At 44.3% G+C, this 25,581-nt stretch overlaps 1 protein-coding gene across 12 annotated transcripts in view; it reads left to right on the top strand.

Moving 5' to 3' along the window:
* Positions 1-25,581, top strand: part of ARVCF (ARVCF delta catenin family member) — a 529,785-nt gene that overhangs the window by 364,547 nt on the left and 139,657 nt on the right. For all 12 annotated transcript variants that reach the window (XM_075012627.1, XM_075012629.1, XM_075012624.1 and 9 more), the window contains 2 exons: positions 165-323; positions 17,310-17,914. In XM_075012627.1, the coding sequence (XP_074868728.1) occupies positions 165-323; positions 17,310-17,914 (764 nt within the window). The remainder of the gene's footprint in view (positions 1-164; positions 324-17,309; positions 17,915-25,581) is intronic.

Below are 25,581 nucleotides of genomic sequence, written 5' to 3'. Positions count from 1 at the left end.
TCAGGCTGGTGTACCCTCAGCTGGTTATTCCTGTGTCAGTCAAACCCTCCTTTCTGAATCTGTGTTTCCAGGCATCTAACATCTTACCCGTTATTTTGAAACAACAAATAACTTTCTAGGTAGTGCTGGTATAAATGATGAACCTGTTCCAATTTATTTCTTAGGAGCAAAGCCCCAGCAACCAGACATCAATAACAATGATGCAAGAGCCACAGGAGATGGTAGAGGAGACTGTGACTGTGGAGGAAGACCCGGGAACACCTACTTCCCATGTATCTATTGTGACTTCAGAAGATGGAACCACAAGGAGAACTGAGACCAAGGTAGGAATTTCTAGACCATGTTGGGGATGTGAGTTAGGGATATAAAAAGGATTATTTCAAAGGTAAGGCTTTCTCTTCTTTTATCATGAGGTCCATTATGGAGAAATGATAAAACCTCAGACTACTTACACAAGAATAAGAATTATTAGTAGCAAGTAGAATAGGAATAGAATAGTATAGTCATGCCTCTGTGTATCTCTATTTGCGATCCTTATTAATAGCATGAGTCTGCCTTGCTTTGTTCTTCAGAAAATAGCTTTGTAGTTTCCAGTATGTAATAGGCATAATGGACAGTTAGAAGAGGAGAGGCAGGTCCAATACAGAATGGGTAGATGATATAGTAGATTAGTGCAAAGCAGGTCTATAGAAACTAAGCCACTCTGCACTGGGCAGGGAAAGACGGAAGAAATAGTGAGAGAGGCATCAGACACCAATGGGCAACGACCCCATGGTGGTTGTTAGATTTTGTGTTAAATATCAACACAATTGCAAACTTTGGTGAAAAGATCTGAGAGAGAATATCTGCTTCTAATGCACCTGAGTGATTCTGTAGGGCCTCTGTCTGTACCACGTATGTAGAATACCAGATTCATTACGAGTATAGATCTTCCCATTGGTCTTCCTTCCCCTTTGCTCACCTTGTGCTTACTTGCTCCCATCACTTTGTCTTGTCTCTCATAAGTTTGTTTTCCATGGGAAGAGTCTTGTGTTTTTGGAGCTGCTTAGCACAGTTTGGTAAGTTCTTAGAATAGCATTGTGTCTAAAGATCTGGATCTCACAGTTAAGCTGACATCTTTAATAGGGTTTAGTTCTGTGAAGGGTCAAGGGTGTTTCCATTTTTAAACCTGTTAGACAGCATCAGTTAAAATGAGACTGTCCAGCTGTTTCCCTCTTAGACTGCATATAACTGGACAGCCAGAAAGGCTGTGGAGAAGTTACCCTGTGGATAAGTGTATGTAATTGCAATCCCTTAAGATATCAGTTCAATCTGTCAGGTCTCAGGCTGGTGCAAAGGGGAACTTTTCTGCTAAAGTCAACAGAGCTGTGCATATGCATACACACAGACCCCCACTACGATTCTTAATTAGTATAAATGTTCTTTTGGCTGTTTTAAATGCATCTCTCTCTAGAGTTCAAAAAAAACTGCCCTTTTCTAGTATGTTTTGTGTATAGAATTCAGAAGGCGCCTCACCCTCCTCCCATTTTATTTGTGGGGTTTACAGTTCAGTATTTTAAGGTTTTAAAACTGTTACATCTTTAAATTATATGGACTAAATATATTTGTGTGTTCTCCAGCAAAAAAAAAAAAGTATACGTGAAGGAAGTAATAAATTTAGGCACGGATGAGATGGTGTAGCTTTTTATAATTTAATTATATTGCACAGCTTTGAGGCCTTTCAAAGGGATAAAATGGTAGATGTGACCTAAAGGGTAATGTGGTTTGTAAAAATAACAGAGGCCTCCTTTCCATGCAACGGCTGCTAGATAAGAGTACTACGTGGATGATGTGGTTTGTCCAAAATAGTCGTATCACTGATAAAGTCTTTTTGTTCTTGTCATGTGAATGGAGTAATCTCATACATGACATACCTGCGATTTCACCATCTTCCCCGCATACCTTAAATACCATACCTGTCCTTTCTCACTCAGACAACCTTTTTTTCCATACTCCGAAGAAAATCCTATCCAGAAAAACATGGCAGATTTTGGAATGTAGCAGAACTATTTTCCTGAGACAATAGTTAATTTCCCCATTTTGATTCAAGAATTACCTTGAAATGTTAAAATTCAGATTGGCCCAACCACTTGTAATTCTGTCAGAAAAGCATTGTGGTTTCAAAGGAGATGTTTGCTCTCTTGGAAAGTCCATGTTTTTTAGTTCTGTGTTTGTATGTGGTTTAGATGTTAACAGCCCCTTAGAAGTGAAACTGGTCTTCAGCTTGTCGTTCATTTGATAGCAAATGCAAAAATGGAGAGAGACTTGCAGTGCTTTGGAAGTTGATTGGCGTTATTCTAGTTAGTGCAATGATGGGAGCTATATACACACCTATCTGAACACCTGTCAAAGAAAATTAAATTTTATGGTTACTCCTTCGAGGTAAAGACGTACTGTCCCCGTTTCACAGATAAGAAGGGAGAGGTACAGTTGCATAGGAAGTGTGGAGCAAACGGGGTGACTGACAAAATTGCCAGGTCCTTGGGGGTTTGGCTTCAGACTTGCAGAAGGGGTGGGGTCTCAGGTGGAAGAGGCAGTGTTAGGGAGCAGCCAGCCCTTTTCGCTGCTCAGGCAGCTTCATGCTTCCAGCTGTCTCTTAGTGCTGGGCTCAGGGCTCTGGCTGTTGTCACTGCCTCAGTATACCTAGGGCAGTTTCCCTCTTTGTCCTCTCCCTCAGCAGGCCCAGGGCAGAGTCCAAGTTTCCTGACTGTTAGTCTTGTACCATAAGACTGGCCTTCATCCCAGAAGTTTAGGTGCTAGCTTGGGGTTCAGGAGACCCAGGTTCACTTCCCTGCTCCACCACAGACCTCCTGTATCATCTGCGAGAAGTCACTCTCTCTCCATGCCTCAAGTGGGGATAATGAGGGTTAGAGGTACCCTGCCCATAGGATGGGGGGTGGGGGGGATTACCTGGGACAGGGCCCAGGTGGCAGGGATAAGTGGTGGCAGCAGCAGCAGCCCCAGGGGATAGTGTCCCCATGTGGAGCAAGTGACAGCTTGCTCTGCTCTGCCCTTGCCTCCCAGCCCAGTGAGCCACATTTCTCCATGGGTGGTTGAGGCCTTTGCTCCTAGCCACCCACAGAAAATTGGGGCTCAGTGGGCTGGGAGGGTTCTGTGGAGTGACATATGGTTGGGGGGGAGGGGGGGAAGCCAAGGGAAGGTGACCCCATTTGGCTGCTGCTCTCTGTTGCTCACTCCCTGCCCCAGATAATCTCTGGGCAGGCTGGTTGGGGAGGAGGCTGGGATCAGCGTGAGTGGAGCAGAGAAGGGATGCTGTGGTTCAGGGGCTTGTCCTGAGACCCCGTGACTGCAGGAGTGGGGGTGGGGATGCCCAAGATTCTGCTTCTGGACAGCCCTGTTGAGGGTTCCCTATCACAGGGTAAAGAGAGACTGTGAAGGGCTCAAAGAATACAATGATGGGCACTAGGGTACCATTACCCACTAGCCCACTTTATGGCCATTTATACCATTACAGGACACAACAGTGGAATCTGCTTGGCAGAATAAGTGATAGGCAATGACAGTTAATTACTCCTTTGTCACTGACCTGATTATTTAGCCATCAGATTTTGATCTGCTAAGATACTTGTGGTCACCTCTGTACTGGTTTGGAGTAGGACCGGGAACTTGTGTGGCCAGTCTCCTTAAACAGGGTTTTTCTAATGACCTGTGATGCACCGATGGTTAATCCAGACCATGTTGTGTATCCCTGACTGGTGCCCAGTTGACTTATGTGGCTGGCAGACTCCTGTCTCTCCATGTGGTGGTTGATGATGATGACGCCGCCATCAGGTAGCTGGGCGCATTGTGCATACGCTGAGTAGTGGAGGTAATCAAATAATAATAAACTAAAATAGATACACCAAGAGCTGCTTTGATACATCCTGGTCCAGGATTCCTACCAGCAGAAAACAGGACTGTGTTAGGGAGCTCCCAGATGGCTAATGTAATCATGTATGTGAGGAGGAGGATGGATGGAAGAGGATACAGAAGCTTATAGATATGCTAATTTATTTAGTTTCTTCTAAAATAAAAAAAACTACCACTAGTCAGATTACGATGGAGTTGCTCCACCTGAATGGCTTAAAATAGTGCTAGTCACTGTTTTAAATGTGCACTTGCATTTTTGCACTTTTTAAAAACAGTATTTTAGACACTAGCATTAGGACCATCTTCAGACGCACACATTACATCTATTTCACGTAATGTTTAATGCATTACTTTAATAAAAGTGGTATTAAAAATTGACACTGCTCCTATTTTATGTCTATAAATACATACTACACCCCACTCCCCGCACGTTTCTCAGCCAGCAGCTCATTACCTTCCCTTGCAACTAACTGCCCCTGAACACTTTGGCCCAGATTAACCCTTCCGTCATCTGAGACTTGACTCCTAAACTGCTCTGGCACAGATCATGTTCTACTTCCTGCCTAATCATTACATGTCAACTTTCCTCCCATATGCCAGTCAATTTCCCTTCAGCTTTCCAGGCAAGTCATCGATCCTCAGTTCAGTTCTGCCCTATTTGCTCTCCCAATATAGGTCTCCAGCTGGAGACTGCTGCCTTTCCCACTCAGATAAGAGCTTCGGGGCATGTCCACTCTAGGCTTTTTTACCTTGAGTTAATGGATTGCTGGTGAGCTTGTGGTAGTTTAACACGTTATCATGGCTTTTCCAGACTACAATCCTTTGTTGGGATGAGACTTCCCTGTCCCTCTCGTGGCAGCTGAATGTTCTGGAACAAGCCAGGCCAGCCACTTTCCCCAACTGTTCTTCCTCTCAAGGGAGCAGCAGTGCCAGACCGCTCCTCTGACGGGCGGTTGTTCTGAGTTCAGTGTCTTGAAGACCAGAGAAGACAAGGATCTGCTCCTCCACCAGCCAGGTGTGTGAGAGGAGCCCCCCAAGGTCCCATTACCTCTACGGGGACTTCTTTTCAACGATTACTTCAGCGCTGGGGGGTGGGGAGAGGGGGTCTTCAAGCCCTATAATTCTGTGACTTGCTCAATTTGATGTGCTATTTAGAACATGCTTTTGGAGATCGAGAACGTTTTGATGTTTAGATTTTGGGCTCCGTTTCTTTCACTTTAATTTTGCATATGAAACTTCAGAGCAAGAATTGAAATCTAGCATCTGATATAAATGTCGGTGCACCTGCAAATTCTGTTCCCTTGTGCTTTCTTTTATACTTGTTTTTTCAGGACCATAATATACTACTGTTTTTTGTTTTGTTTTTTGCAAAGTATAATTCAAGCAGATAGTCTCAACTCTGAGGCACTGAAATTTGACACTGTGCTTTTCCTTTCTTCTTTTCTTTGAAACTGTCCATTGCAGTGAGCTGTGTTAAGGAGGGTTAATGAAACTCAATAATTGACATCTTTTAACTGGAAAAATCCTCCCTTCATGCAGCATTTTGAAATGCACTTTCTGATACTGCTCTCCAAACTATTTTGCTGTTTACTATACATACCTTGCTGGCTTGATCTCTGCATATCATATCACATCACATATATATATATGCTGCACAAAGGATGTATCAGATATGCTCCACCTCAGCTTTACAGGCTGTCCTGGAAGGCAAATATCTAACATGTTTAAAATGGTGAAGGTCACCTTGGGGAGGAAGCTACCACATTTAGTTTTTAGCATAGGAGCATTGTGGCAGGTTAAATGAAGCCTGTTTTTAAGTGGTTGAAGAGCACATTATTTTGGAGGGAGTGCTAATAAATATACTCCTTCCTCTATTTTTTGGATGTTTATTCTCATCTTCACTGACATGCTAAGCACTTTTTCAAGAGCGTTTTGGGGGCTTTTTTAGTTGCATAAAACAATATGCATATATTATTAGATGTTTTGTATTTTTAAAACACAAAAACAAGCCTGTCTGAGATCATGCACACGCTCTGCCTTGTGATTTTCATTGCTTGCCAGGAGCCCAATCCTGCAAAGTGCTGAATATCTGCTACTCCTATTGTGGGGATTGAAAGTGTTTGTGATTTAAGCTCCAGATTCCTGTGGTGTCTTTTAGTTCCATAGGGCAGCTGTACACTTATGCAGAGCTTTTTGAAAGGGCCTTAAGGGGACTTAGGCATTGCAGCTGGAATGAATTTCAGTGGGAGTTAAGTACTTCACTGGCCCAGGCCTCTTTGAAAATGTCAAGTTTAAGTGGGGGGGGGGGGGGGGAGAATTTGAGCTGTGTTTTTGAAAATCTGTAGGGTTGATTCCACCCCGGCTTTAACAGGAAGGTAAAGGCTTGAATCTGTTTGGCCTGATGATTTGATAGTCTGCAGTTCAAAAATAAGCACTCAGAAATGTCTGTGTGTTTTTTATCCTTGAGTGCTGCCTTCTTTCCTGTTTCTATTTTGTGACATGGTTTTAGCAACCTCTCTTGTCCTGTCAGCTTCTGTAAAATATTTCGCTCTTCAGAGGTGTTCTGCAAAAATAACACAACATGGAATGTCGGAATTGTAGATACTGCTTAACCAGGTGTATACATTTGAACAAAGGTAAACCATTAAAATAAAATCCTGATATGATCTTTCTCTGTATTAAGGTTTGCACTTCTCACTCTTTGAGAAACCAATATGTGCTGTGAGCGTATCTATCGAGTGGTCTCTCATGTACAATAATTGCTGTAATTTTTTTCAGTTTCTCCATTCGCTGTTCCTATGACTTCAAAGCAGGTTCTTATCCTCCAGTGGAGCTGAACAGGCCCCCCAGAAAGGAAACACTGCTGTCTGAAAGGACTGGCGGGAGGTACAGCCAAGCCAGAGGAGCTGTAGGTGGGGAACACTGGCTCCTGGGAGCAGCAATCCCATGTTCTGCTTCTTTCGCTGCTGTAGTTCCCTGGAGAGCCCTGTGGTTCAGCACATACAGACTTCCATCCATGGATACCTGTGTCCATAGGTGTAAACTTGTATCCATGCAGGGCTTTAGTCATGGAACATCTGCACGGGGTGGGGTGGAGATGTTGGTACTGTACAGGTAAGAGAGAAAATCTGCTGGTGTAAACATTTGTCATAGGGCAAGCTGGAATTGTCAATCTGCAGTGCCCCAGCATGCTGAGCATTGGCTTTCCATGAGGGCAACATACTGGGGAGCTGATAGTGCAGGTTCCCCAGGGAGAGTCCATCATGCAGCTTGGCAGAGTGCTATAGATTTCCATCCCGACTTCATGCATGTTAATGCCCCATTTAGACAGCCTTGGTTTATGGAGAATTGACTTTCATGTCTCTTTTTCCGATGCCCCATGGGATTGCAGTAGGGAAAATGTTGAAAACCTCTGGATTAAGTAATCTATTCAAAAACAACATTTGAGTAGACCAGAGAGCGTATCCACTTCGTGCGTGAAGTCTTCTGGCATTGTCATAAGACAAATTTTTGCCCTTCCAGGATGAGAGTTGAGCAGTTGGCTGAGCAGTAACAAAGTTCATGCCGTGGCAGTTATGATTGGGCATGTTGTGCGATCTCCTCCTTTTTATACCCAAATGTGCAGATGTCGTCTGTCTTCCTTTGAAGAGGGCTGTGTACTTCCAGTGATTGATCACTGACTCTTCACTTCCTGCTAGGAGGGGTTAAATAATCATGGTAAAAAACTAAAATCCCTGGAAGCTGCATGGAAACTGTTTAAAGACACCATACTAGAGGCCCAACTTAAATGTATACCCCAAATAAAAAAACACAGTAAGAGACCTAACAAAGAACCACCATGGCTAAACAGCCATGTTAAAAAGGCAGTGAGAGAGAAAAGGGCAGCTTTTAAAAAGTGGAAGTCAAATCCTAGTGAGGAAAATAGAAAGGAACATAAACACTCCCAAATTAACTGTCATAATGTAGTAAGAAAAGCCAAAAAAGAGTTTGAGGAACAGCTAGCCAAAAATTCAAAAAACAATAGTAAAATGTTTTTTAAATACATTAGAAGCAGGAAGCCTGCTAAAAAAGCAGTGGGGCCCTTGGATGATAAAGATATAAAAGGAGCGATCAAGGAAGACAGTGCCATTGCGGAGCGATTAAATGATTTCTTTGCTTCAGTCTTCACGGCTGAAGATGTTACAGAGGTTCCTAAATCTGAGCCAGCCTTTTTAGGCGACAAATCTGAGGAACTCACTCAGATTGAAGTGACATTAGAGGAGGTTTTGGAATTAATTGATAAGCTGAATAGTAACAAGTCTCCAGGACCGGACGGCATTCACCCAAGGGTTCTGAAAGAACTCAAATGTGAAATTGCGGAGTTATTAACAGTGGTTTGTAACCTATCCTTTAAATCCACTTTGGTACCAAATGACTGGAAGACGGCCAATATAACACCAATATTTAAAAAAGGCTCTAGAGGAGATCCTGGCAATTATAGACCGATAAGTTTAACATCAGTACCAGGTAAATTAGTAGAAACACTAGTAAAGAGTAAAATTGCAAGGCACATAGAAAAGCATGAATTGTTGGGCAAAAGTCAGCATGGTTTCTGCAGAGGGAAGTCGTGTCTGTCTAATCTATTAGAATTCTTTGAAGGGGTTAATAAACATGCGGACAAGGGGCACCCAGTGGACATAATATACCTAGATTTCCAGAAAGCCTTTGACACGGTCCCACACCAAAGGCTTTTATGTAAATTAGGTGGTCATGGGATAGGAGGAAAGGTCCTTTCATGGATCGGGAATTGGTTAAAAGACAGAAAACAAAGGGTTGGAATAAATGGTAAATTTTCACAATGGAGGGGGGTAACTAGTGGTGTTCCCCAGGGCTCAGTCCTGGGACCGATCCTGTTCAACTTGTTCATCAATGATCTAGAAAATGAGGTAAGCAGTGAGGTGGCAAAGTTTGCAGATGACACCAAGTTGTTCAGGACAGTCAAAAGCAAAAGGGATTGTGAAGAACTACAAAAAGATCTCAGCAAACTGAGTGATTGGGCAGCAAAATGGCAAATAAAATTTAATGTGGGTAAGTGTAAGGTAATGCATGTTGGAAAAAATAACCCAAATTACACGTACTACATGATGGGGTCAAATTTAGCTACGACAGATCAGGAAAGGGATCTTGGAGTTATAGTGGATAGTTCTCTGAAGACATCCACGCAGTGTGCAGCGGCAGTTAGTAAGGCAAATAGGATGTTAGGAATTATTAAAAAAGGGATCGATAATAAGACAAAAGATATCATACTTCCCCTATATAAAACTATGGTACGCCCACATCTTGAGTACTGCGTGCAGATGTGGTCTCCTCACCTCAAAAAAGATATATTGGCATTAGAAAAGGTTCAGAAAAGGGCGACTAAGATGATTAGGGGCTTGGAAAGGGTCCCATATGGGGAGAGGCTAGAGAGACTGGGACTTTTCAGTTTGGAAAAGAGGCGATTGAGGGGCGATATGATAGAGGTATATAAAATCATGAATGGTGTGGAGAAAGTGAATATAGAAAAATTATTTACCTTTTCCCATAATACAAGAACTAGGGGACACCAAATGAAATTGATGGGTAGTAGGTTCAAAACTAATAAAAGGAAATTTTTCTTCACGCAGCGCACAGTCAACCTGTGGAACTCCTTGCCCGAGGAGGCTGTGAAGGCCAGGACTCTATTAGGGTTTAAAAAAGAGCTTGATAAATTTTTGCAGGTTAGGTCCATAAATGGCTATTAGCCAGGGATAAAGTATGGTGCCCTAGCCTTCATAACAAGGGCAGGAGATGGATGGCAGGAGATAAATCACTTGTCTTCTGTTCTCCTTCTCTGGGGCACCTGGCATTGGCCACCATCGGCAGATGGGATGCTGGGCTTGATGGACCTTTGGTCTGACCCAGTATGGCCATTCTTATGTTCTTATGGTAGTAGTATGGCTTGTTAAGCAATCAGCAGAGGGAATTGCATTGTGGTGGTTGGTGAGATGCATACATGTATAAAGGGCCTGATCTTTCCGAAGTTTTGCCCAACTCTAAGTTCTTTAGTTTATTAGTAAATCTGCTGAAAAATGCAGCTTCAGATCAAAATCAGCAAATACTTTCAGACAAATAAAAAGCAAAAATTGAGTTAAGTCCAAATGGTTCATTTTAGAAATGTGATTTTTTGAAAGGAATCTCTCCCTCTCATCCCTTCATCTCCACCGTGCGCTGGCCCACAGCCCTACGAGTGCCCGAGTTGTCCACTCAGCGGGGATCCAAACCACAACACACTGACTCCGTGATCCCTGGGCCACTTCCAGATTCCCCCTCCGGGGCGTACCTCACTGGGCAGCAGGCTCGGTTCCTCCATGTCTGTGTGGAGCAGGTTCTCTGTCCCCACTTGTAGCTCCTCTTCTGTGATGTCAAGCTGTTGGCCTGGTGGTCTGTGCCGTTCTTCAGACTCCTTCAGGGCTGCATCAGTCTCCCAGCCTGAGAGCTTGAGACGGGCGTCTAGCTTCTCTGGTGTCCGGGCCTCAGCTGAGCTCCTGGGCTTGGCTTTGATACTTCCTGTCCCACCCCCTGGCTTCTGGTCAGAGGATGGGCAGGTGTGGGGCTCTGCTCACCAGGGCTCAAGGCAGGGTTCTTACCCCTATGTGTCGGTGAGGGGCCATTCCACCTCACTGCAGTGTGACATTACTAACTTCTCAATTCTGGCTATGTCCCTGAAGGGAAAATGAATGGACTATGCCATAGTTAGATTTCCTGCAGTGAGAGTGTTTTGCTTCCTTGGAATCCTAATGCAGTAAATTCTTTCATATCTGTCAGCCCTGGGACTGGGAGGTTGCTGGACATTCAAATATTCTGGATAATAGAGAGGTATCCCTAGCAATACATAACACTGAAGAAAAACAAGATTAGATATTATGAAACAGATGTATTCAGAGTACTTTATTTACCAACAAGAGTAATATTGTACACTGTAAACTTATACTGTATTTGCTGTATTTATTTGTATTTACTTTCACTGTACTGTACTTATGGAAATCATAACTAAAATTTACTTATGGTTAAAATGCCAGTTCTTTGTGAGTTCCGGATGATAGAATGCTGGATATGACAGAGTTTACCGTGTTTATGGTCTGAGGACAGTTAAAAAGAGGAAATCACACGTGATGTAGCTAGTAGTAGCCCTGGCTGTCCTTCTCTATGCAGAAATCTCTTTAAAGCTACTTGAGCTGTCTCTCTGCCTGTATCTTTATTCCTGGATTCGTCTCCAAAAACACAGTAATATTCAAGATTGTAACCTCCTGTTTTGTCTTGCTGCTGTAGACAAGTCCCCACGTGCACCAACCTGAGAGATTTTCTACCACTTCAAAGTAGTTTTGTATCTGGCATTGGAAAGGGTGGAATTGAAAGGTAGCACCCACTTTCCTGGCTGGGTACTAGCAGCTTTCTACTTATTTTAACCCATACCACTCTCTTCCTGGGGAAGCACCTTTAATTGGATGAGACAAACCCCGTTGTGTTTTGCAAATATAATAAAACAAAATATAAACTGCCAGGCCCTATTAATTCAGCAAAACTGTTGTTGGTCTCTTAAGTGTGGTTCTCCATCTTTTGGTGAACCAGAAGACAAAAATAGACTAAGCTGCAGGGAGGGTACTAATTACGAAGGAAAACCTTCAGGATGCAGACAAAAATTTCTTTCACTTGTACTAAGGACAGAAAAGATCATGTTATCAGAGTATGCATCATTCAGCTCATGATGCTTAATTATGCTGTTGGTAGAGAGCCATTCTTGCCATTTTGTAGACTTACAGGACTTAATCATTTCATTAAGCTGAAGTGTCATTTGATTTCAGATGTATCTGGGGAAAAAACACTGCTTGGGTGAAATTTCCTGTGTCAAAACATCTGGCTGGAGGATATGTCTGGAGCAGCTTTAAAAGATGTGCTGTCGTTCTGTTCTAACAGTGGCTTGGCTAATCTGGTCACCAATTGATATTTTTTAATCAAAGGCTGCGGATCGAAATCTGTTTGGGCTTCTGAGCCATCGAACATACCGGAAGCAAATTTGGTATCTGCCATTTTATTCCTGTGTTGTACAGTTTAGGTTAAAAAAGTGTAACATACTTAGCTTATCCCTTTAACACTATCCATAGTTTCTAATTCTTTGGTTTAAAAATATCTTTCTCATGATTTTTGTTCTTTTCCAGTGGCTAAGACAGGTTAATATATTCTCCTCCTCACTCCGTTGTTTCTGATGTCAGTAATTAACATGACTCTATAACCTGCTTTATATGAGGAATGTCACATTCCTTGAGGCTAGCATAACTTTCAGAATATTGTATTATGAGCTAATTGCTACTGCAGTTCTAACAGGAATATCACTTTTCCCCTTTTTTGATTAGGGGTTAGATGGGCTTTGGAAGAGACACAAATCTTCATGCCTTAGCTCTCAAGCCAGCCTTAGGGTTCAGAGGAAACTTTCCATACAGAGAGATTATCTCTGCACTCCTTTGTCTCCTCTGAAGCAGCTTTTACTGGTTTATTGTGATAAATGGGCCACAATTTACCTTAGTGGTCAGCTTTCATAAGATGTCGTAATCATCTGTAACACATGGGAATGAGAAAAGTTGCAAAAGTAAGACCAACTGAATTAGTCCACAAAACGAACAGCAGTCCTGTAGCACCTTGAAGACTAACAATAGTAATTATTAGGTGCTGAGATTTCTTGGGACAGAGCCACTTCTTTGAGTCCTCGAGGGTGCTCTACTCTGGGTGTCAGCTCATCCTTGCACTGGCGCTCAGAGATTCTTCTATAGCTGTGTTTCCTATGCCACGCGTGTGCAGTAGCACTGCCTCATGCTATCTGCTATGTGTGCAGTGTGGGCCCCTCAGTTCCCTGTGTACCATCCCAAGCTGCAGACGGAATCTCTCTCTCTCTCTGAAAGACAAAGAGCAGCTTAGGTAGATAGATTAGCATTTATTATTCCCTTATTCAAGTTCTCTCTCCTGTTCAAATAACAAAAAAAGTTAAGTGTTTAGAATTAGTTGCTATGTCGTCATCATGCCAGGGTCCCTGGGCTTCAAGAGATGCGCAGCGTGTAGGGAAGCCATGTTGGCCTCCGACAGCCATGCCTCCTGCATCAAGTATCTGGGTGAAGGCCACCAAAACCAGTCCTGCACCCATGGCTCCAGACTCACAGCAAGGGCCAGGAGTGACCAAGCCAACAGGCCCCAGACTTATCTATATGAAAAGTCCCCCTCAACCACTGACGCTGGAGAGCTCTGCACCGAGAAACTGGCAGAGAAGACCAGGTGTATGGACACTCCTTATCCCTTTCCTCCTTGCCACAACCTCCTGCCTCAGGACTTCGCATCCAACCTTCACCCTAATCCGTTCAAGCTGCGTCTCCTCATGTGCCTTTTTCATGGTTCCAGAATGCCAAAATCGCATGCTCTGAAGGGGTAAAGAGGGTTCTTGTTAACAGCAGATGGGAATCCACCCACAAATCCTATCTCTACAGGCGGGCACTCTTCTCTGTGTGGTTGCATGCTGATCATTCTGTGCTTCCTCATGCTGCACCCCTTCCTGTCCTCCTGGACTACCTGCTGCACCTGAGGACATACCCTCGGTAGTGTCTGGATGCGTGCCAGGTGTTGGCAGCTTTCCACGGACTGGAGGATGGGATTTCCTTCCTTGCCTGTCCCATCACCAAACGTTTGCTGATGGGTCTGCAAAACATCTTTCTGTCAGTACATCCTCTGGTCCCTATTTAGGACCTTAACCATCTACTCACCTGCCTCATGAAACTGCCCTTTGAACCCGCGGCAAGATGTTCCTGGCTCCAGCTATCAATGAAGGTCTCGTTTTTTGTTTCTGTCACGTCAGCTGCTCTAAGGGCTGAACCTCCTTTTTTGGTGTTTATTAAGGATAGAGTCACTCTTCACTCTCATCCTAAGTTTCTCCCTAAGGTTCCCTTTCCATGTCATATCAATGAACCTATCCACTTACCTGCGTTCTTCCCAAAGCCACACTCCAACCCTGCGCATGTGGCGTGGCACACTCTGGACGTTTGTCAGGCAGTGGTCTTCTACATCGAAGCCTTAATGCAAGTCTCCGAGGCTCTTCCTGTCGTCCATGGAGCAATCCAAGGATCTTCTCGTTTCATCTCAGCAACTGTCCAAGTGGGTCTTCACTGGTATTCACACATTATGTGCTTCATCAAAAAGAGCTTCCAGGTGGTGTCACCTCCCATTCTACCAGGGTTGTGTCTTCCACCGCTGCCTTTCTCAAGACTATGGACACATGCAAGGTGGTGACATGGTCTTCCTCCAACACGTTTGCATAGCACTATGCTCTTGCGTCTTCCATTGCTTCCTGCATTCAAGTGGGTCAAGCAGTTCCGCCAACTATAATTGTTACTGGGTTCCAAACCCACCTCCAAAGTGCAACTTCTGCTTTATAGTCACCCAAAGTGGAGCACTAACAGGGACACTACTCAAAAAAGAGGAGGAAGTTATTCACCTTGTTCAGCAATGATGGTTCCTCGAGATGTATGTCCCCAGGGGTTCTCCACTTCCCTCCCTCCTTTTTCCTGCTTTGGAGTATCCTGCTGTATTGCAAGGGTAGAGAAGGAAGGGAAGGGTCCGCACCATGTGTGCGCCAGATAACACAGAGATGCTACTGCACATGCACGGTGCAGGAAGCCACTGCTATAGGAGATTCTCCAAGTGCCAGTGTGAGGATGCGCTGACAGCCAGACTGGAAAACCCACAGGGGGGACACATCTCAAAGAGCCATCATTACTGCACAAGGTGAGTAACTTCCTCTTCTTCAGATCTGGAAAAGTGGGTCTGTCCCCTGAAAGCTCATCAGCTAATAAATAACATTGTTAGTCTTTTGAGGTGCTACCAGACTGCTTGTTTTGTTCTGGGAAGGTACAGACTAACATGGCTACTTTGCTGGCTTCATCCAAACAGACCAACTGATCTCATTCAAGATTTCTGATAAAATCATGAGCAAGAGAAACGGGGGCCTGAAATGAGTGAGCCACAAATAGTGGGTCAGACATCCAGCCTATTGGGTAACAAAATAAGGGAAGACAGACTATTCTGCCTTATACTTGCTTCGTGGTTGCCACTTTTACTGTGTCCCACGGCTCTGTCCCTCCGTCATTCTGATCATGAAAAACGTCTGAACAGACTGGGCCAGTTTACACTCTCTTCTCCCCCGGCCCCAACACTCTAATTTCTTTCCATTGATGTGCAGAGTAAAATTTTGTTGTAGGTGCCAAGACACGTGTTGATGTGCACCACCAATAGACAGCTGTGGGCATTCTACTAATCATCTGGGCTGCACCTGAATCTCTCCTGGGCAGCTGCCCAAGCACTCAGCTCACAGGGAACACTGACTACCACCTCACTCTGGGATGTGAGGTTTTGTTCTTACCCTCACCGTTGCCCCACTATATTCTGTTTCTGCTGGCAAGACGATATTTTACAATGCAGTTCTAAAGCTGCGGCCCAGCGCGAGGCAGGTGAAGCAGTGCTCTAAACCAGAGAGGCAGAACCTATGGCCTATGACTGACTTTTTGATTCAGCCCGTGAGGCGTGGGAGTCATGGTCAATGGGTGTTTCCAGCCCAGTGCCTGCAGGGAGTGCTCCCCTGCAGCACGCAGAGCTGCACAGAGCCATGTTTGTGGGCCCCCAGCCCCACTTTCTCACCCACCTGAAACCGTTCCAGGTAGGTAGCCCTGTCGCCTGCCCCTCCTGCCCAGACCCCACTTCCTACCTGCTCCTGCACCCTGTTCCTGCCCAGATCCCACCCCTAGCCCACTTGTTTGCATCCCCACCTGCAAATTGAACCCCTAATTTTGGTCCCATCCCAGAGCCTAGGAGGCCCCACAAAATGTATTAACCCCAGTCTCCCAGAAGCAGGTAAGCCCTGAGCTTCCGCACTCCATCCCTCCTGTAGGACTGGAGTGTGAGGGGAGTATCTTCTTCTTCTCGCTTACAGACCAGTCGTTGAGGGTACTTCCCACAATTCGTGTGGCTCCCAACTGATATCTTTTTCCCCCTTGTGGGTCAGTAGCTTCTGACCCAGAAGATGTTTCCCACATCTGCCCTAAACAGTCTGAAGCTGTTGTTGTGTTCACTGTGTTTTCCGTCTTCGCTCAATGACTGTGCCAGCCTATCTCAGGTAACTTTTTATTTTTGTTCCCTCAAAAGGACCGTTATTACCACCCTAATACTGTCTGAGACAGTATTTTCCAGTGTTCTCCAGGTAAAGAGAAGGGATGTTGTTGTTTAAAATGAAAGCTTAATTTAACAATTAACATTTGAAATGTTAAGTGTTCTCTGTATTTTTAAACAAGGTTCCAAGTGTGCTGGCTATGATATTGCGCTGGCTGAAGTTTTCATATACCAAATCCTGAGCCTTGTTAAATATTCTTTTAATGTAGGATTGTGCATGTGTCATATTTGCATCTTTGTTTCTTTTGGCCCAATTGGCCCATCTGAATTAATTCAGCAGGCCACTGTTAGTGAAAAAGGCTGCATTGGACACCAGTTCAGATCCAGAATGACTTCCCCCCCTCCCCCATGTCTGTATGTAAAAGTCCTTATTTTCTTTTGTTGTCACCTTATGTTCTCCAAACTCTGTTCTCGTGTATGGTCATTAGCTATTCCTCATGTATTTAGAGGGACCACAGCATGGGAAATGTCACATCCCATGGTAGAGGACTCGCTCCCTTGGCCAGGGGCCCTAATGGGTTGAGCTCCAGAAACCCTGCTTTGTGTCCTCTCAAAGCTGAAGTTTGTTTTCACGTCTGTGTGTGATCAGTGTGAAATACCCAAACAGTCTAACCCCATTAGCGTTGGAATAAACATGATTTATAAAGAGGATAACATTTGTTATAAGCATAACTTTAAAAAGTGTCTGAAATTCTGCAGAAGCTCACTACATGGGTATGGTTTGGGATGGATGCAATTATGAAAGTCTTCCATGTAGTTATGTTAGATTATCGCCAGCATAATAGAGAGTAGCCAGTGGTCTTTGCAGGGGTTTGGTATGAGGGGTACAGGAGTGGTGCCTCAAAGGAGAAAGAGTTGGATTAACTAACATCCTTATTCTTATTTCCTTCTGCTTTGACTGTCCACCTTTATATAAAATCAATTTTCTAATTGTTAGGGTGGTTTCCTCGGACTAGTTTGAAATCTATAAATCAGTTGGGTAACCTAGTGCCTGCCAGCATTTCACTTGCAGTATGTTTTTCCAGTGCCTTTCCTAGATTAATTTTAGACTGCCTCACTAGGAATTTCCCTTGTACTCGTTCCAAAACTTAGAACATGGCAGAAGGAAAAGGTTAACGTCTGTATTGGTTTCTGCTTTACAGGTTACAAAAATGGTGAAAACAGTCACCACTAGAACTGTACGCCAGGTCCCCCTTGGGCCTGATGGACTACCGGTAATGGATGGCTCCTCTCCCATGGGTAGCTACACAGATTCAATAGACAGAAGATACATGAAGAATGGAGAGCGTTACATCACACCTCAAGCTTCGTCCACATTGACCAGATCCTACAATAGCTATGATTCTTATCCTGATGGCCATGATGGTCAGTATCGCCCTTTTGTCAGCCATGATGGCTATGGAGACCTAGCTGACAACTACGGTAGCTTGTCCCGGGGCATCAATTACCGTCCTCGCTATGCCTACATGCCAGGAAATAGTTATCGGCCTGAAGATGGTAGTTTCACCTTGCCAAGCAGGAGAGAGAACTATGGTCCCATTGCCCAGCCCCAAGTGCCAACAGGCAGCAATGTTGACTTGAATCGCTCCCAGCCAGAACGTTTCCAGCCAGAGCCTTATGGGCTGGAGGACGATAACCGCAGCCTTGGGGTTGATGATGAAGGGTATGAACTGGACCCAGATTACTCTATGGTGAACCGAAGGACATCTGCTGGGGTGCCGGAGAGGGGAAGACCTCACAAAGGAAGGTAAAATCCTGTGGCCAAATGTTTGCGGTGCTATCTGCTGCTCTTTTAGTGATGTACTTTTAAGCTTAAGACATTAACCTTCTACAGTGTGCGTAAGCATCTGGAGTGCTTGAGCAGCAAAAGCAGCCACAGTTGCAGTCTCGGTGATCTTTCCCAGAACAACTAACCTTTTATAATTGCAAGAAATCAAAAGTACCTAACAATCAAAAAAGGAAAAAGTGTAAAATTCTTGCTTGGGTTTCCAATCCACTTCTGAATCTGGGTGTGGAGATGGCTTTCTCCCAAAGGATTTCTGTGCCTCCTAGTTAATATTGTTTCAACCCTTCTCCGAACATCTAGCAACAGGGAGTCTGAATGGGGTTAGAGAAAAGATGGCCGCCGTGAGGCAGTGGGCTTCATCTGAGAGAGTAGCTTGCTTACCACAAACCACCAGTCTGTGTGTAAAGATCCTTTCACAATTTCAGGGCAGCTTAGTTTCAGGTTATATTTAGAAAGAGAAAGCGCTGACTCTTACAAAGGGCTGTGTTGCTTTATTTGTAAAGAGGTTGTGACTTGTATTGGCTTCCCCCACGAGGCACCAACAAGGGGAAATGGAGTAGGGAATTTCGAAAGGACTGGGCGTCAGACAGATTTGCTGGTTCGCTGTACAATGTGTGTGTGGTGGGCTTTGCGCTCCCAGGAGGCAGCAGGCAGTCCTCAGCACCTCCCTGGATCTCACTGCACCAAGCCTCTCCATTCTCCCACAAGCAGCCCTCAAAGACAGTTGCCTGCTTTCATGCTCTCCCCTTCTCTCCCTTCCCATCAGCGAGCTTGGAAAGGGCCAGAATCCTATGTAGCTGCCAGACGGGAATGTTAAAATTAGCAGCTGTCTGGTTACAGTTCTAGGAGGCTTAGGGCTGTTGTTTCATGTTGCTGAAGGAATACCTCTTCCAATACGTGTGCTCTGGTGAGATACACAGTGTGGAGATACGGGTGCTTGGCACTTCCCAGGGCTTAAAAAATGGTCTCTTGTGAGAAAACTTAAGCTCAAGAGCAAGGGGTTCCTTGTCAGTTGAAAGTCGGTGGTTGGCTTTAGAAACCTTTGACCATTTAAAGTGTGTTTGTGACTTCTAGCTATGAAATTCACTGACTTTTTTTCATTTGTTCACCCCTGCCCCACCCACCCTTCTGTGGGCTGATCTAGCTGGAATACAAACTTGGCCTGTCTCTGATGTGCACTTAATGCCTGTCATTTTTCATGTAAAATAAGTTAAAGTCATGGGTGCAGTAACTTGTGTCAAGCTCCATCACCCTGACAGCATTTTGGGGGTTACTTCTGAAGATACATAAAAGCAGGGCCACGGATGGTGGGGAGGGGCCTCCAAGACAACAGCTGCCCAACAGCCTGCTGCTACCTGGGCAGGTGTAGCAGCTGGATCCTCAGGCCCTTTATCATGGCATCCAGTGTGGCATGCCCTCTAGCACTGAAGGGCTGGCTGAGGGAGGCTAGCCCTCAGCCCCGCCCGTTCTGTGGGTTAGAGACAGCACCAGCTACCCCCTGCCTGGCAAGTGTCTTGTCAGCCCTGCCTAAAAGCAATCACCACAAACTGGTACCTACAAAGACAGACTGGAGGAGAAGTCAGAGCTGCACCACAGGAGCCTCTGAAATTTCCACTTTGCCCTCTCTCATGCTTACACCTATCAGGGGCTGCAGTGAACACTAATCTGACAGCTGGTGGGTACTGAACTATTGATTCATCTACCAAGTGTGGGTAACCTCTCTGTTTCCTCGAGGCGATGTTTTTATTTTATAGCCCTTGTTATAAGTTGTCAGGCAACAAGGGACTTCAGTTTTTGTTACTGTTATGCAAATGACATGCCAGATGAATACCTAAATACTCTTAGAACCTATCAATTTGCATTTTCAAAAGTTTTTTGAAATATCTCTTTTGATGTATTGTTCCACAGCAGTCGTGATAGGACTAATTTACAATTTTGCATTTCTTTTGTTGCTTTTCCATATTTAATATGATCACGGGGCTTTGACAAGCAATTATTTTGAATGTGGCAGTAAAGTTTAGCTTGTGAAAACTTAGGAGCGAATGAGGTCTACTTCATAAAACGGTTGCTTTTAAACATTTTACAATTACTCAAAGAAACATTTTAACAATTAAACCTGATCTCAGGTATGCCCTTGATCTGTAAGAAGCTAATGCAACAAATAGTGCTTCATGTTTAGTGATGAAGCCTCACAGTAATTGGTGCCTGATTACAGCTGTTCAATTCTCTGTAGTTTTTTTTTCCCATCTTAAAAGAAAAGTTCCTGCCTGTCCAGCTGTCTGGAGTGGTGCATGACTGAGTGTGCTAGTCTCAGAGCGGACTGTCAGAAGTAGGGCAGACATCTGAAACTGGTGGTATGTTCTATTAGATTTCACCAAACCATTAACTAATGTGAACTCCTTGATGACTAAACCAGTCTTATCACAGGATTGCAGACAGACCCTTTGAGACCTCCAGTCTGTCTTGCCAGGCAAGCAAGACTTAGTCGAAGTGGTCACTTACACCCAAAATTACAGCAACTTCCAGATGCATGAGGCTAGTCATTTACCTCAGATCAGTTTGTTCCTTAAATTTCACATCAAAGACTGACAAAAGAAAGGACAGATGTAGTAGTCAGCATTGGCTGTCTTGTTCAAACTTAACCCAGATTAATAAATTTATATTTTTAATCTTGTATCATGGAATACAAACATTACAAGTAAGATTAATGCTACTTACAAACATATAGAGGCCAAATCCATGTCTACACTAGAGGGTTTTGTTTTGGGGTGGGGCTGGCCCAGCCCTCAGCTGGTATAGATGCAGCTCTAAGGAATATAGGGAGGAGAGACGGTGAGTCATTCATGCAGTGCAGCTTCTGATATCCTGCCCCCCCCGGTGAGCAACAACCAACACCCAGGGCCAAGGTATAGGAATGACCCAGGAGAAAAGCCTTGTGTGGCCTGCACAGTGGGACCTGCCACATGGGGACTCTGTCATTTGTCGACAGATCTATGTCAACAGAGGCGTTCTTCGTTGTAGGGAGCTGGATAGAGCTGTTGACTAAAGTGCTGCTTTCTGTTGACTTACTGTCGACAGAACACACTTATGAGTAACTTGGACATTCCTGAGGTTTTGTCGACAAAAGCGTGCCTTAAGGTGGCTGAAGGCACACTCGGACCTGCATTCTGTCCTGGTTGGGGTGGACATTGAAGAGTTCCTGGCTGGAGTCCACTTGACCAGTGTACAATTTCATGAGCTACAGCATGAGGGGGTAGGCCGTGTCCCTGGTGATTCACGTTGGTATCTGCACATCCCTGACTGCTCACTCATGGCGGGGGACGAACATGCCCACCTCCATCCTCTGGCATAGGCACAGTTGTGTGCCCAGCCTGACCACCTGATGTAAATGTCTGTGAACTGTCCATGGTGGCTGACTAGGGCCTGCAGCATTGTGAAGTATTCCCTTTGCTTTATATACTTGGCCACGCAATGCTCCATGGCACAGATCGGGATATGGATCCCACTGATAATCCCAGGGCGGGAAAGCTGACCACAACTGCATCCGTGTCTCCCAGACAGGCAACCCTCCACAGCAGCATGGTGTTGGTAGCTGTCTTGACCTGCAGAGGGAGGGGACTGAACACATGTCAGGGACTCAGGGAGGGAGTCCCTGGGCCTTGGGGGGGGGGCCCTCCTCAGGCCCCCACACTGAAGATCTTCAGGAGCCCCCCTGTGTGGCTGCACCCTAACCCCCCCCCTTGCACCCCCAAGCCCACTTCGTGAGGCTCTTCCCTGATGTAGGGACTGCAGACAGAATGTGCCTTACCTCCATGAAGTGGGCCCTGATGCTGGACTTCCCTACACCAAACTGGTTTCCCATCAAGCGGTAGCTGTCGGGGGTGGCAAGCTTCCATAGGGCAACTGTGACCTGCTTCTCCATGGGGATGGCAGGCCTCAGCCAGGTCTCCTATCTCCAGAGGGCAGGGGTGAGCCAGGCACAGAGCTCCAGAAAGTTATCTTTCTGCCTAGGGAAGTTGTAGAGCCACTGCCGGTTGTCTCACTGCCTCATGTCCTGCTGGTCCTGCCAGTTGGAATTGGTGAAATGCTTCCAAATCTGGCTGTGCATCCAGGGGGGTGGACGTAGGTATGATGTCCAGCAGCAACAGCAAGCTCCTTGAAGGTGGTGGTGGGCTCGCCTTCCCTAAGGAAGATGGTGGCCATAAGGAGCTGCAGCAGGTGCTGAAGCACGGCAGCATGGGGCCAGCGCAAGCCTAGGGGCTGCTCTGGCACCCTGGGTCACTGAGAAAAGCTGTTGCTCCTAGCGGGTGTTGAAACCCTGCTGCAGCAGCTGCGCTTTTTCTTGCGGAGGTAGGTGCACTTCAGCGTGGACAGGGAATGGGTGTCTTGTGAGGGGGCCCTTTTAAGGGCGCATCTCACTGAGTCTCCGGTAGGGGATTGTGGGCCACGAGACCCTGTCTGCCGTTAGTCTGGCTGGCTCCTTTGTCTGCAGTCTGTTGACAGAAGTTTTGTTGGAAGATATCATAGAATGCTAGGACTGGAAGGGACCTTGAGAGGTTGATGGTGTTTATTCTCAACACACTCCATACCAAACCGCTCTTAGCACAGTGTTGTGTGAGGGCAAGATATACAATGATACTCATCAGTACCTGATGGGAGGGCACTGTTCACAGAGGAATGCCAGGGAAAAGGTATTAAAAAGGTGAATGGGTGATCCCATGGTTGATCCCCAATCAAAATATTGACCTGCAATTAATTATTTCTGTAAGAGAAATTATATAAACTTGTGTAGAAAGGTGAAAACTGGAATAAATTCAACACTTCTGAATCAGTTTGTTAGACTGGTGGCTCTCTGCCTGTAGCAGGCACAGGGCCTTCTGCTTTTGGCAGCGACCTTGGTATTTTTGCTGAGTTGGATTCACACGTGCCTCTGATAAGACATTGTAGAAGTACCCCAGATCTTCCCTGACTTTGCCAAACTTCTTGATGCTCCAGTTTCAACATAGTTTCCTAAGCAGCAATGAATTGTGCAAGAGATGAGTTGTATGTGACAATGTTTCTGGTTCAACAAATATTATCTGGAGTTCAGAAAAGACCAGCAGATTTATTTTATTTTGTCCCAGGTCATTTTCAGGAAAAGTTGATACTTTCAGGAATAAATTACACATAATAAACAAGTATCGGAGGGGTAGCCGTGTTAGTCTGGATTTGCAGATTTCAAAGACCAGCATCTGATGAAGTGAGTCTTTGCTCACGAAAGTTCATGCTCAAAACTTTTCTGTTAGTCTATAAGGTGCCACAGGACCCTTCTTTGCTGTTACATAATAAACAATATGCCAGCATGCGGTGATAAAGTGCTTGAAAATGGATCATTGTGTGCTCAAATCTCAGCATCTTTTGCTCTTTCATTGCATGGAGTTGTGAATGAGCTGGACTCGGCTTGTGGCAGAAATCCAGGTTTAAGGCCCTTTTTAAATGCAATTTTTTAAACTATTGCTACCTTAAGATGTTACTGGAGTTTAAAATAATAAATATCATGATCTGTGCCGGGTGTCATTCCATCCCTTCAAACTTAGTTAAAAGCTAGTCACTAGGTCTGCTGCAGTATATTTTACCTCATGCATTGTGTTGACGTGATTTAACTTCATAAGAAGAGCATCCTAATCATGTGGATTATTGTCTTGTCCAGTTGGTGGAGGGGAAGAAAAATTTTTATCCATATCCAATCAGCCAGCGTTTGACAGTAGTCTCATTCTCCTCTCTTCACCTGACTAATTTAGACCAGTTGTATTTGAGTAGAAATTGAAGAAAAGAATTGCTTCGTTGTTGTCATCTCTTCAAATACAGATGAGTGTACAAAGCCAATTTTTCCATTTGTTTGCATTCCCTTGCATGTAGCTGTGGTTGGTTTTGCAAAGGCATCTTTGCTCTCTCTTGAGCATTTGTTTGAATTGTACGCATTTATGGAATGCATCCTTCAGACAGACCCTAACAATTCAGAACTCAAGCAACTTTGTGATTGATGTTAATGTCATGTCCCCAACACTGGAGTTTAGCTGACAAAACTGTTTAGTTTTTGTGCTTTCTTGTAGGAGGTAAAAAACAAACATGCAAGACATTGGGTGCAAAACTGTCAAAACCGGTCAGAATTGTAGACCTATGTTGAAGTGTCCCTGTAGGTCCTAAAAAAAAAAAAAAAGCATATTTTAAACAAAGGAATTAAACCACCAAAGTATGTCAAATGTGAGGTTGACTAACATCTGCCAGAAGTCTAGAAATTGGTGCACTTGAGTGAAGGTTTCATTGGTAAAGGGATTCTGTACAATTTCTATGACCAAAATTAATACTTTGTTAGTGTTTGTCTCTTATTATAGGTTTTATCTCACTGATTATGATGCATTTTCTTTTTACTGGTCCATGCTACGACATATATTGCTGTTTAACAGGAGAAAAATTGTATAACCATGCTCGGTTCTTGAGGAGTGTGCACAGGTCTGCTTACAGTGGCTTCCACAGTAATTTAAGCAGAAAGAAATGCACTTAGATCTTGGGCAAAATAGAGCCCTGGCCTGCCTTGCATTAAATGTGATTTGTCAAAGTATTTTTTTTTAATTGGATTCATGCCTTGTGGGTTTTTTCTTTAAATGCACTGGTTTTTCTGCATTTTTAAATCTCAGGACTATCTGCTATTCAGTTTTTAACTTTATTGGAACATTTGTTGGGGTCTGACAGGATGTATATTCGTGAGCTTACACAATTGACTGAGGGACGGGAAGTGCTAAACCATTTTAATCATTTTAAAGCCTTCTGTTCTCCACAGTATTTCTTGATTTTAAAAGCTAAATGGATGTTGTTAAACATTAAGAGAAATCAGGATTGTAGATCTCTTCCTGCAGATTGTTCAACTTTCACTCTCTTGTAATTCTTAGTGTCAGCATTCTACCGATGGAGTATCAATGGTGTGGGTTGTTTTTGTGGGGTTTTTTTTGTTTTTGTTTTTCTAAACTACCCCATTCATCATTACCAGAGAATATTCTCAGCTAGACAGGACCTGAATTTCTAATATTTATACAACAAAGTCTTTTGAAGTCTCTCTCTCTCAATATATTGCGAAAGCAGAAATAAATGAGGGCACACAAGCCCAATTAAAACAAGAGAAAGCCCTCCAGGTCACTTCTAAAGTAAACAGACTCTAGAGCATCTCTTATATCTGACCAAGTAATGTTTAGTTCTAATAATCATGAGTGTATATCCCTTCTACTGTTACACCTAAATACTGTGGAAGTTTGAAACTGGGAGATAAACAATATGTATAAAAACTTACATTGCGAAAGTTGATTTTTGTGGGTAATTAGTCTTTCACTTTAAGCAGGACTATGCTTTTAATGTTTTTTTTTTAAAAAAAAAAAAAAAAAATCTGAAATGCACCAGGCAAATACTTTCAATTCAGGTCAGTTTTCTTTTAAACAGAGGGGGGGGGAAATAGGGGGGAGAAGCAGATTTTGCACCAGAATGAAGTTAACCATGAGACACCAGCTTAGTTCTGATAGAAGAAATGTTCCTGCTGATCTTTCCACCCATGTGCGGAATAATTTTCATATGCACCTAGTTATGTGTGAATGTGCACC

This window comes from Carettochelys insculpta, chromosome 18 (assembly GCF_033958435.1).
Source record: "Carettochelys insculpta isolate YL-2023 chromosome 18, ASM3395843v1, whole genome shotgun sequence".
NCBI classification, from domain to species: domain Eukaryota; kingdom Metazoa; phylum Chordata; order Testudines; family Carettochelyidae; genus Carettochelys; species Carettochelys insculpta.
This window is presented reverse-complemented; position numbering and strand designations above follow the sequence as displayed.